Below are 13747 nucleotides of genomic sequence, written 5' to 3'. Positions count from 1 at the left end.
GTGATGGAAATTCTATTTCATGCAAACACTAATGCAATCCTCCCTTTATGTCTTGGTAAAGCTGATTGACAGAGTATAAAATTGCTTTTTAATCCAGTTTAGGAAACAAAACGTGTAGTGGGTTTTAGCATTTAAAAATGCTTGAAGCGTGGAAGCAGAAACTGAAAATACTTTGGCAGATTGTCTGTGATATTGTATATCAATGGTACATTTTAGAAATATTATTTCAATATAAGTTTCTTTGAATTGAGTCATATTTTGTTCCAAAGCTTTTTTGGATTAGAGTAAGGAGACTGTATTGTGGAAATATGACCCAGAGGAAAGTGAGCAGAAACCAGTTTTTAGCTACATTTCTCAGGAGTAGACAGTTTTTGAAAGGTCCCTTTCTCTAACAAAAAAGCACTGTCACTGCTCCCATCAAGGCCACTGCCACCAAGGTTACCCCTCCCTCGGTCACCAGATCCTTTGGCCTTTTGTCAAACCTCATCCTACATCATCTCTCCTCGGCCTTCTGTCCCACTGACCACTTTTTCTACCACAAGGCCATCTTGGCTCCATACTGCCTTCTCTCTGGGTCACTCTGATTTCTGGGCCCTCTCCTCCTGCATCATTTCCTCCCCTGCCCATCCCTCAGGTTGGTTCTCTGGGAGCATCATTCACTACCCGTCCTTTCTTTCTTAAAGCTCTCCTGTGAGATCTCTGTGCTCCTGCTGCCCCAGCATCCCGCTGCCTGCACACCCAAATCCCTGTCTCCAGCTTCACTTCCAGGCTCCAGACCTGCACGCCCACTGTCCCTCCGAGGACTCTGTGTATCCTTTTGTGCCCTCATCTTAGCTGACACTCGCACCTGATTCTAGTACCCTAAACTAGACATCCACAGTCACCCTGAATGCCTTTTCTTACCCTCAGATTCAGCCAGGCACCAAGTCGTGGGGAAATCTGCCTAAGTTTTGTTACCCCCTCACCCAAACCATGACAGGAGCTTTGAAGACTTTGCTAATTTCAGTCTCGTCCCTGTCTAGTGGTTCTGCACATGACTTGCCCATTTCTTTCAAAGCCACAAACTGTACCAACTCATTTCCCAATTGCCCCCTGCAGCTGTTTTCAAAGTGTCTTCCTAAGAGCCATAAGAATCCCTCGGACCTCCCTTGGGTCCCTCCCTCAGAGTCCCCCACAGCTTTGTTTTACATCAATTTCACATACTCTCTTTTAAGTTTCTTTTTTTCTTCTGAACAATTATTTTTTGCTGTTTCTCAAAGTTTGAAAACCATGGAATAACTCAGAGTGAAGGTCACACTCTGGAGCATGTCATGGAAGACCTTTTTACAATCGACATTTCCTGCTTCTCTTGGAGAATAGCTTAAAACCTGAATTCCAGAGCAGTTTCTGTTACATACCATTTATGCAATCCTGGTCGAGCTACTTACCTTCCCAATGCCTTCATTTTGCCACGTGTAAACTGAGAATCATATTAGTTGCATCGCAGAGTTTTTGTAAGGTGAACCTGAGGTAACATTTGACTCTTGTTAGTGCTTCGTCAGTGTTGGCGGTTACTGCCATGTCAGTACTTACGTGCCTCATGATTAAAGCACATTATGCCCTTTGATGCTTTGGTGCCTCTGCCCAGCCTTGCAGGGACTTCTGCCTCCCTAATCCCCCACCATCGTTGGAGCTAAACTAATTTATTTAGTAAGACTGACCCATACTTTCCTTTTTCTGTGAAACCTTCTCAGACACAACGCCTCTCATTTGTTTCCTTAGTACTAAGTCAAGTTGACCCTTAAACAAGGCAGGGGTTAAGGGTGCCAACTCCCCACACAGTTGAAAATCCGCATATAACTTTTGACTCCCTAAAAACTTAACTACTAAGAGCCTACTGCTATTGACTAGAAGCCTTACCAATAGCATAAAGTTGATTACCACATATCTTGTGTGTTATATGTTTTATATACTATATTCTCACATAAAGTAAGCTAGAGAAAAGAAAATCATAAGGCAGAGAAAATACATTTACAGTACTGTAATACATTTATTGAAAAAGAATCCACATACAAGTGTACCCACACAGTTCATACCCACATTGTGCAAGGGTCAACTATATATACCTCTGACCTAAGGCAGTCATTGTGTTGAATTGTATTGCTTCTTTGTCTTTATACACACACACACACACACACACACACACACACACACACACTCAGAGTCCTACAAAGATTAGGGGTCCTCCAGATAGGGACCTGACTGATTCACACCTGTATGCTTTAGGTGCCTTTGAAGTGTATTGTAGCTGCCCCCATAGGTGTGTCATTAGAATACACTGCGGGCACTCACATATCTTTCCTTGTGACACACTGTGGACATTCCTGTATCTTTGAATGAAGCAGAATAACTGATAAATAGATAAATGAGCCTGCAAGAAGCAGTTACGTTGTGAAGAGGGCCCCTGGGTGGTACTGTAGATCACCGGGTATAATTTGGCAATTCAGCTTTGCATTGTGCTTGTTTCCAGACTGGTTAGTTAGGGACCCCCAGTAGCCAGTTCTTTTCAGCTGACCTGCGACTACTGTAAAATTGCTGAAGCATTTAATCTAAAAGCAGACTCAGTAGTTTATGGGACACACACACAAAAAGCATAACTTATCTCCACAGTAATATGAACATTTCAATTTTTTGTTGGCAAAAGTAGCTACTGTTTAGTGAATGCTTAGATGTCAGGTACTGTGTCAGTACTTTACATATATTTTCCTGTATAATCTTCAAAAGTTAAAACTAGCAAGACATCTATTTTCATTATTCTAACAGATGAGCAGGCTAAGGTTGAAAGAAATCAGGTAACTTGTCCAAGGTCTCAGAGTGGAACAATAGACTGGGATTCAAACGGTGAGTCAAAGTGGCAGAGAGCATATGAGAGGAGGGGAGATGGGGCCATGGTGCTGTGCGCCTTATTCTCCATCACAGCATGACCCCAGAGAGCCATGGCTACTTGTGGTATTTTTGTCCTATTCCAATGTGGGTCTTAGTGAATCCAGGGAGTAGGCAACATTGAAACTGAAAATATATAGCATGTCTTCCAAATAGCACTAGTTTTATTCTCTGAACTCTACTGATATATGTAAAGCATCTTTTCTGGGCTTTTAGCCTCTCCCAGATTTAGTTGTACCAAAGCATTGTAATCATACAAAAATTGCTGTCCCTGGTTATCTTTGTTTTTGTTTGTATGGTTTGTTTTTTATGTTTTCATTACAAGTCTAGAAAATAGGTTTGTATTACATATATACATACATATCCACATACATATAGAGAGAGAGAAAGAGAGAAATAAAAATGACTTATTACAGAAAACTTAGCACTAAAAAGGTACAAAAGAAATTATTCTCCCATAAAATCAAATATTTAACTATCATTAACATTCAATCTGTAACTTTCCAAAGTTTTAATGCCTGCATATACATTTTTAATTACCAAAATCATAATCTGTATGAAACACTTTTTTTTTCATTTGGTAATAAATCATGAACATTTTTTCATGCTAGTATTCTTCCACTAACTAATTTTTGGGAGCAACCTGGTAGCCATCATCTAAATGTGCTAAAATTTACCTAAATGTGTTGTTGAATTTACCTAAGTTTAGCTAAATGTGCTAAAATCAGTTTATACTTTTTCATTTTGTTTGTTTCCATTTCTTTTCTAATGATTTTCATATAACTTCCATTGTTGGTATTGAAAATCAAAAAAAAAAAAAAAGGGATAGGAATTAATTCCCTGACATTAATATCTATGTGAAGGGTAACTTTGGGATAATTTTCACTAAAATTATTATATAATGTTAAGACCTTAACAGAAGAGAACTGAGCAGTCACCTCTGATGGGCCAGATCTCCTGACAGGTGAACTGCCTCTGCGTAAATACCTCCATAAAAAGGCACTAATCAGCTTCTCTTTATACATTCTGACTTTCATGTTCCTATGGACATAAGGAACCATATTCTGACAAATAGATTTTGAAAGTTGCTTCCGAAACCTTTAGAAGCCTGTACTTCAAGATCAATGTGATTTGAGAATCTGGGAAGGAAGTTAGAGGCAGGGTGGCAGGCGAGATAGCATGGAATGCTGGCTGAGCTAATAGAAGCCAAATAATTATTACCGACAGGCAGAGAGTGTTCTCTGATTTGTGAGCTACAGCTATTCTAATTGATTTCTGCATACTTGTGGATAGGGATCTGCCCTCTTCCATTTATTTTTCTCTTGACAAGTAAGATGTGAAATGTTGTTCCATGCCTTTCTAATTTAAATGTTGCACATGTTGAGAACTGATCTTGCCAGCCATTTTTAAGCCTGGCCAAAAACATAACACATTGTTGTTATTAGCCTTCATCATCTGGTTAGAGCCAACATTTTGTTTGGAACTATACTGGAGTATAAATCTCCTTTATAGGCATAACCTATTTCTGCCATAAAGTAGATTCAATGAGAAGATAACTAAGTATCCTTGGTGAGTTGCTCTGGTTATCCTCATGAGGCCGATTAGAGTAAGGATACTCATTTTGAGAGACTTTTTAGGAAGTGAGATTCATGCTCTTGAGGATCAAATGATTCAGCTGAGGGGAAAGGCACACAGATAACAAATATAAGGCAGTGAGTGAAAAGTACACATACGCAAAGATCAGATGCAGCTTAGAGGAAAAACAGCATTACCTCATGGCCCGATTTGGGGCTATGGACAATGCTGTCCTTGAAGCCATATGTACCACATTCAGGCTGCAAGCTGAGTAAACCATCTGTCTCACACACGTGTACTATTTTCCCAGTATATTTAGATGCCCTGTGGCCAACAATGCTTTTAAATGAATTCTTGCTTTATTACATTTATTGTAGCTTTTTGCCATATTGTCTATTTTCAATCAAAAGATACTATACTTATAATTCCTATCATGGATGTCTATAAAAATTTTTATGTTAAAAGTTGTTTTAGTTAATTGAAGATTGGAAACTTCCATTGTCTACAGAAGTGCTGTGCAGTGGAACTTTCTGTGTTAACAGCAGTGTCTCTGCATTGTCCAATGTGGTAGTCATTAACTATATGCTGCCCTTGAGGACTTGGAATATGGCTAGTGGGACTCAGGAACTAAATTTTTAGTTTAATTTGATTTTAATTAATTTAAATCTAAATAGTCACATGTGGGAGATGCTACCATATTGGGTAATGCAGATCTGTTATATCCCTTTATAGGTAATTTTCTACTCCTCTGCATACAAAGTTTTTCTCTACCCCACCCTCACTTTGTTTCAATGTCTACCCACAAATATGGGTGGCTATCAGGCCTGTTTCTTCTCAGGGGCCCCTATTCCTGAAGATTCCTTAGGTCAAGAAAAGAGTTCTCTTATAGATGCTTAATGCAATCTCTTCGAAAGGCTTTCCTAATCATAGAAATAAAAAGAATGGTAGTTTATGCTTTTCTTTCAGCCACCATCTGATTCTCAGAGACTTGAAGAAGTTTCTGTATACCTGAGCCACATGTGCTAATGGTTTTCATATTTAGTTTGTTTCAAAGTTCATATAGCATATTCTTTCTTTAAAAATTAGACCGTTTGGTAGGTAGGGTGGCTATAAATAATTATTAGAAACTCAGAAATAAAATCTTATCCTAGGGCTCTTATTAGGCAAGAAAATTTCCCTTTCCTTTTTTCTTTTTAATTTTTTTAATGTTTATTTATTTTCGAGAGAGAGAATGCACTTGCGCCTGAGAGAGAGAGCGAGCAAGGGAGGGGCAGATTATTGAGAGAGAGTCACAAAATCCAAAGCAGGCTCCAGGCTCAGAGCTGTCAGCACACAGCCCGATGAGGGCCTTGAACCCAAGAACTGTGAGATCATGACCTGAGCCAAAGTCAGATGCTAACCAACTGAGCCACCCAGGCGCCCCTCCCTTTTCTTTGTTCTGATGATTATGAAGAGTAACCAAATGATTTTTCTTCTCTTACTCTGAAACAATTAATACAATTAATTAATAGCACTTTACATGTTACATATCGTTCTCCTGACTCTTCACCTTGGATTCTTTTAAGACCATCATGAGCAGTGACTACATACAGTGTAATAGCTTCATTTGAGGTAACAAGATCATAAGAGGATAACCAAATATCTCTGAACATAAAATTCACCTTTATATTTATATCATGGTTGCTATTCATTATAAATGTAATACTGGTTGGATTACTAACCAAAATTGTAATTTTCCCAAAAAGATTTTTGCTCTGCACTGTATTAAAACAAGATAGAGGAAGAAGACAGTGACTTGTAGAACTTAAAAGCCATGTGACCAAAAAGTTCTTTTGGAACTTATATTTGAGGAGTTCCCATCAAGTAATAAACACCTTTCATGGAGCAGTCTGGGAAGAGGTCTTCCTATGGAGGTCTTTCTATCGAAGGAGAGCCTTTTACGTACAACCCGCCAGATGAGCCGGCTGTATTGCTGTTCTCTGCTGCACTCTGAACAGACTGTCTCACTTTGTTACCTGTCCTGATTTGAGGCCTGAGCTTAGAGATCTCTTCACCTCACAGACCCAGAGTGAGGAAAGTTTCATTTGCTGAACCAAGGGGCCAGAACGTGTCTTCCTGGCTCCTGCCAGGCAGTGCATCCTGCTACTGGATGTGCCAACAGGAGAGGAAGCATACAAGCAACTACACCCAGAGTGCCCAAAGCACATAAATCCACAATGAGCTGATAACAGAGCGCTGATAGGTATATCAGAACCTCCATTCCCTATACCAGGGTTCTTCCATCCTTCACCCTCTTTTATAAATTCCACTGATAGATAAGTCCATAGGCAGTTGTTTCCAACATTAACATTGTTGAACATCTCTTCTCCTAGCACTTCATTTTGCTGTGTTTGTCCCATTCTCATTAAACACATCCCTCCATCATCTGATCATGTCCATTCTAAAGGAGATGCATGGGCTGTTGTGATGGTGGTGGTTGTTGGTGGAGTGTGTGTGTGTGTGTGTGTGTGTGTGTGTAGTGAAGCCCAGGAAGAAGCCAGCCAGCAAAAAGAAGTTAACATTTGCGAATATAAAATACCACCCTAAATTTGCTTCCCTTTCTATTGTGTTGTAAACAGCAAAGAATCCATTCTGGCCCTGTGATCCCATCTCCTTCATAGAAGAAAGGAATGAGGAGGCATAAGCTGAGGGCCCTTCAATCTTTGAGAAAGGATCTAAAAGAATTGTATAGTTTGGGGGTCTGTGCTGCTCCCCTCCCTGAGGTCTTCCTGGGCTCAGGCTTTCGCACCTCCTCCCTCCAGCCTGTGAACAGCAATGCGTGGCTCTTTTCACAGGACTAGTCCTTCTCCTTAATAAAGCTGTATAGAAAACATTAATGGGCAGTGCTAGTCAGTCTCAATTCTCTAGTACAGTTGCTTTAGTCATATGACTTCTTAACCTTCATGTGTCCATTTTAGGTATTTTCATTCTGGTTACAAAATTATACCAACTTACTGTGTCTTCTAAATTTTCCTTTTTGCCGTTTGAGTCTCTATATATTTTGTTGATTAGAGTATCTTACCCTGAACACCTCTGATCTTCACTGTAGGAAACTAGTGCAAGGCTAACTATCTGTTAGCGTACTTTGGTTTGTGGATGATTTAATAATTGCCTTCAAATGTACTACTAACAAGGATGCAGGTTTGATGAAATGCTTATGAGTGGTGGCTTTAGGGAAATCAACACTCTCTATTCTCCGTATTGAATTCCACATTACTAATGTATTAATTCATCTGTCTCCTGCCTTTTTTATTTCAGTACCTACTAGAAATGAAAAGCTTAATTCTACCCCCAGAACATATCCTGAAGCGAGGGGACAGTGAAGCAATAGCGTATGCGTTCTTTCACCTGGCGCACTGGAAGAGGGTGGAAGGGGCTTTGAATCTTTTGCATTGTACGTGGGAAGGCAGTAAGTAATTTTCTTTCTTTGAAACATTTTCTTAAGAGCATGAAAAGATGCTAAAACTGTTTTTACCCTGAGTGTTCATGATGAATAATGACAATTTGCCTATCTATAGCTCTTCTCTGCAATGTTCCATCACTGAGCGATGATGGTTAATGAGGCTCTTCAGTTCCCCAGCAGTGGTAGGTGTTACTAAGGTGATGCCGTCCTTAAACCTTAAAAAAGCAAATTTATACAATGGATAGGATGAATCTGGACTGTTCTGGCAGAGGAGCATTCTATAACTGGAAAGCCCTCTTTGGAGAACTGAACACCCCCTCAGCATCATGGGAATTTTTGGCTTGGGGTTAGGCCTTATGCTGGGCTCTGATTACCACTTCTGGATAGCTTTTCTAGGAGGATTGGCTAAAGAGGCATAGTTCTTCTCCACTGCAGCTGGGTCAGCCATTATGCTTCAGAACAAGAGCAGTGGCCACAGGACCCTCGTCTTCAGTGGGCAGGTGTAGCACTGGTGTGTTCATGGATAATGCCTATCAGCTAGATGCCAGGATAAATCAGTCTGAGAATGTGGCAGGTGTACCCCATTCTATGTAAGGAGAAGAGGCTTTAATTGCAGGTGAGACAATGCTCTCTGACCTGGAGAAGCATCTTGTCTCGTTGGGAGGAAAAACCAGCACACAGCAGCTTCCCAGTGATCTTTTTAGAAGGGAGAGGTTTATGGGGTGGAGCAGTCATGGGTAACCTTATGGGTCATATAAGATTTGAACCAAGCCTTGAAGATCTAGGACTGTGTCATAAGCAAGGACATTATGCTAAGTGGCAGGGCTGTTTAGAAGAATGTAAATTGAGAGAAAAGGCCCAAGACTACAGATTATTGGACAATATGTGCATTGACACACTGTCATTAGTTTAAGCAAAACAAACACAACATGTAGCATAGGGTGGTTTTTTTTCCCCTCTCATAGAGAAACAAAACAAGTAGTCTTCTGATAATTTTTTCTTAGTTCACTCCTACTCTGATCAGCCTCACAAAGGAATGTCTTTTTAATCCCCTTCACTCTGTTTATCTTTGCTGCTTCCATTTTTATTTTGATAATCCTTTGCTCTTCCCTTTTCCTGCCCCTCCCAAATCCAGCAGGAATCCAAGCTGATGCAGGAAGGGGGCAGGGTTGGGGGGTGGGCAGCCACAGGGAAGGGGGTAAAAGTAAGTTGATAGAGATGGGACACAAGTTGACAAAGTTGTTTGTTCAGTTTTGAAAATATTTCTTTAGAGAATTTATAGTAAGTTTAGTTAAATAATTTGCTATTCATAACTTGAGGGGTGTTGACTTGGTTGATTTTTCCACTCCCACTCTATACGTGTAATAACATGCTCCAGGTGTCCTGGCCCTAAGTTAGGACAGCACACTCCACTGAGGCCATGTGTGAGCATGTATACAGTCCCTGCTGGGCTGGGTTTATTATCACATTTAAGGGGTTCTACCCAAAAAAGAGAAAAGGAATTTTTATTTGAACATGAGAAAGAGAAAAAGCCCGGCAAGATTGACCATTAGAAGCCTTAACTAGGATTAGTTGTGGAAAAATTAAATGGATAGATTGACTAACCAAATAAAGACATATTTACAGATTAGCATTTGGGAAACATAGCAAAAGAAGCTTACCAGTTGATTGACGAGAAAGTTACAGTTGTATAGAAAGGATCAAAGCAGGGAGGCAAGAAGTGATAGAGACATGGTGTTAGGAATGGCATAACAATAAAAAGAAAATCCCATGAGGAATACCTGGAAATTTTGTTTGGAAATTAGTTACCCACATAATCAGATAACAATGGGTAGATTTTCTGAATCAATTGGGAAGGACAAAAGGATCTAGAGAAATGTTCAGTGACCTGGTGAACTCCAAAATCTAGCAGAGTGGGAATGTTGGGGGAATGTGATTACCTCAGATTTTATTGGAATGAAGAGAAGAGATGAATTTTTAGACATAAACTTGTAAGGTAAGGCAGTCAAGGACCTCAAGGAAAGAGAAATTCTGCATTTGATCCTTACAGATAAATAGAAACCACTCCACGGAAGTTGCACTACTATTCAGGTTTTGAAAAGAGAGCCAATCCCATTTCAGTTCTAGATGAGAACTGTGTGAGTGCTTAGTAGGCACAGGCGCCTTGGAGAATACCAAGCACCTTGAGGAGTGGGTATATAATAGCTGGGTAATTTACCAAAGGTTTGCATATCTATCATTTCATGTACCCTTCCTGGCAGCGTTCTGAGTTAGACAGGAGAGAGGTGGCCACGTCAGTTGTGTAAGAGAGGAACACGGTCATTGAGAGGAGTGGCTCGTTGCAAGTCTTGCAGCCACTGTTGGGAGAGCCAGGATGTAAACCCAAGTCCACTTTCTTTTCAGTCTTCTTTTCTATACCAGGTAGTTAGATTTTGCCTGAATAGATTAAGCACAAGAGGATCAGTTATCTCTAAGATGTTTGCTTGGAAGACTTCAATTTACACCACAACTTCTTCTAGTGTTTAGAAAGTTACTCATTCTATATAAAATTATATTTTTGTTGTTGAATGTTGACTTAAACATTTTAAATATAGAATGAGCCTAGTTTTATAAAATACAAATTCTACATATAAACAAAGGAAAGAGACTGGAAATAAGTACATCTTTAGTGTATTTTAAGAGATTTTTTTCTTCATATTTCTATTTTTCTAATTTTCTCACTAAGCATATGTATTTATCTACAAGCACATTATGTATGTGTATTTATGTATATGTGTATATAGGTATATACATATATTTATAAAAAATGTTTCACTACAAAGTTATAGTTTTTTTGTGAACAAAGCTCTAAATCTCTCATGCAGTTTAGAAGAAAGAATCACCACTTTAACTTCAGACAGTCATGTGTAGTCTTTTGACAATGCTTCCTGTCTGATGGAGGCATCAGAGTTTGGATTTTATTTTTTTTAAGATTTTGTTTTGTTTTGTTTTTAATATAGTTTATTGTCAAGTTGGTTTCCATATAACACCCAGTGCTCATCCCAACAAGTGCCCTCCTCAGTACCCATCACCCATTTTTCCCTTTCCCCCAACCCCTATCCATCCTCAGTTTGTTCTTTTAAATTAGAGGACTTGTATTACATTTCTGAGTTCGCTATTTGTAGTAGTATTTACTTAATTTACCCAGTTTCTCAACACTGTGAATCACAGATGATATTGATTGCCTTCTCCCCACCCCAGGGTGTTGGGCTTCACGGCAGTTGCTCTGAGGCATCTAACAGTAGGTGAAGTGCTCCTTCTCCCTCAAAGGTCCCTCAGACCGCCTGTGCCTGAGTGCAGGAGGCTGCACTTCCTGCAGTACACCACGTGGTGGCACCTTTTGACATCACCAGCCTCATCATTTAGGTTTTGTCCTTTATATCTTTTTTGGTTCATTCTGAAATTTAAGGCCATTCCCCAACTCCCTTCCAACTTTTCCATTTCACTAGAAAGGGAATTCAGGGAGGAAGGTAACAGTACCTAATTTCACCAGTTCCCATGTTAAAAATGAGTATTCTTTTAGTCAGTTGATCTTCTGGAGATTAAAAAAAATTCTTCTGTCAAAAGTGTTGGTTTAGGAGTAGGGATGGAGATATATTTTGCTTTGCGCTTTAATGAGTTTATTATGAGTATTAGTCATCTTGTGGAAGTAAGTGAGTTTCCCACCAATCAGGCTAAAATAATTCACATTTTTGATAAAACCCCAAAGTCCAGCTGATGCATGGCAGAGATTGTTTGGGTTTGAAACATATGGTGGTTAAAAAAAACCCTGAGTCCTCAACCACAAATACATCAGCATTTCAAAGGTTTCTAAAATGTTTGATTCATCACTATCCCACCCTCTGAAATTGCACAATATGTTCCTCAAAGTCAAGATAATCAAGAAAGGGGAAAAGCTTTAATTTACAAGATTTAAAAATATGTTTCTTAGGTCATTACGCAGCTGCCACCTTATCTGAATTACACTTATTTTAAACACTGTAGGTTCTGGTTATCCTCACACACACACACACAAACACACACACACACACATATTTCTGCAAGTCTGAGTTGAATATACAAAACACATATAAATGAGGGATCTCATTTGAACTGGGTCTTATTTATAGCAGTTATTGTGCCTTATGGGGCCCTATTTTAAATGGCATATCTATGGTTTACCTACATTCAGTACTGATGTGGCCTTATCTTCCTCCTACCTCAGTCTTTACAAGGCGCATTTTAGCTATATTTATTTTATAAAGCAGGGTAGTCTGCTGATCGCAACTGTGAACTTTAAGATTTAACTTATCTTAGTTCTATATATCAGAAGACAAGTATGCCATGGGGTAAATCACTTAGCCTTTCTTTGTTCCCATTTTTTCCCACTTGACCAAGTAAGACTCTTTATTTTCTTTTTGGAGATTTTTCTCCCCCAAAGAATTCACTAAATAATGTATAAGATTTGAAGGTGGTGTTTTTTAGGGGGACTAAAGCAGAATATTTCCTTTGAGAGGAGAAAATGGCCCATTGTTGAAGCATAGGATGAAATTCTGATTCTAATTTATTCTCTTTGAACCTGATGGTAAATGCTACTTGCTGTAAGATGTGGTCCTTGGGGCATTTCCTCTAACCAAACCTTTCCTCCCAAAGGCTGGCACATTTTGGACTGCTGAAGAGAGATTTCCCCACACCGCACCCCTTAGAGCTAATGCTAAATTTTATAATTTGGGAGAAAGTGACGGTCAGCTAAAGTTTCTGGTCATAGCTAACTTATTCTCATAGCCAGTCTTCAGATATCATGGAATGCCTCTTCACCCACTGCCCAGTAGGACCAGCTTGTCCCTTTCATTTATTCTATCTTGGTGATGGGCCATAATTTGAATCCGCCTGAGTTTTTAAAAGGAAAACTCTGTCTCTTCTTGATTGTGCATTAATTTACTTATTCCTTTATTCATTGAACATTTAATTTTTTAATAGTTTATCGTCAAGTTGGTTTACATATAACACCCAGTGCTCATCCCAAGAAGTGCCCTCCCCCATGCCCATCACCTCCCTTTCTGAGTTTCTCCTTGTGCCAGACATTGTGTTGGAGAGACCAGGATGAATAAGACCTGTAAATGCTTTGAGAGAAACATGAACATGTGTGTGCAAACACATACACATCAGCTCCTGTATGCTCACATATACGTATATAAACACAGCACACATGTGTAACGTACAGTGTGCACACAGCAGTTCTGTCATGGAAGTAGGAACAGAGTGTTTGAGTGTTGGGGGTCCTCAGCAAGTTAGTGAATCTGCTATAAAATTATAGAATTTCCCTTCAGAATTGGACTGGTACATTGTTTAATCAAGGGAAGGTGATTTTCCCAAGACCACAGAACTAGTGAAAGAATGTGGATCAGAACCCAGGCTTTTTGACTTTAGAATTCTTTATTATTGTGTCCAAATGCCTCACAGAAGACAACTAGCCTTTATAGCCAATTACCTACTTTACATTCAAAGGTGAGAATGTAAAATTTGTATTCTGATGGTAGTTTTCTGCTCTGTCATTTGCACTTCTAGTTGTTTATAACCAAGGAGCATTTATACTTATTAGCAAGAGTATGACCTGATAGAGAAAGCAGGAACTTTGGGTTTAGTAGAAAGTAGTTAAAGAGAAAACTAACCTTTACTGGATCATCCGGCCCCAAGTTTAGACACTTATTTCCTTAAAGCCTCTCAGAGTCTAGAGTAGTCTCATTTTTACAGACAGACACTGGACACAGACTAATGATATAGTCATAT

The 13747-nt window shown here is 39.3% G+C and overlaps 1 protein-coding gene across 4 annotated transcripts in view; it reads left to right on the top strand.

The window, feature by feature from the left end:
- The window catches only part of ST7 (suppression of tumorigenicity 7), a 109857-nt gene that overhangs the window by 87057 nt on the left and 9053 nt on the right, over positions 1-13747 (top strand). For 3 of the 4 annotated variants that reach the window (XM_039222880.1, XM_039222879.1, XM_039222881.1), the window contains one exon: positions 7795-7945. In XM_039222880.1, the coding sequence (XP_039078811.1) occupies positions 7795-7945 (151 nt within the window). Of the gene's footprint in view, positions 1-7794; positions 7946-13747 lie in introns of those variants that run through there. The other variant, XM_039222882.1, reaches the window with a different exon arrangement.

Source organism: Hyaena hyaena, unplaced genomic scaffold (genome assembly GCF_003009895.1).
Source record: "Hyaena hyaena isolate Hyena2069 unplaced genomic scaffold, ASM300989v1 scaffold_1206, whole genome shotgun sequence".
In the NCBI taxonomy this organism is placed as follows: domain Eukaryota; kingdom Metazoa; phylum Chordata; class Mammalia; order Carnivora; family Hyaenidae; genus Hyaena; species Hyaena hyaena.
Note: the sequence above shows the minus strand (reverse complement) of the source record. Positions and strands in the feature narration are given on the sequence as shown.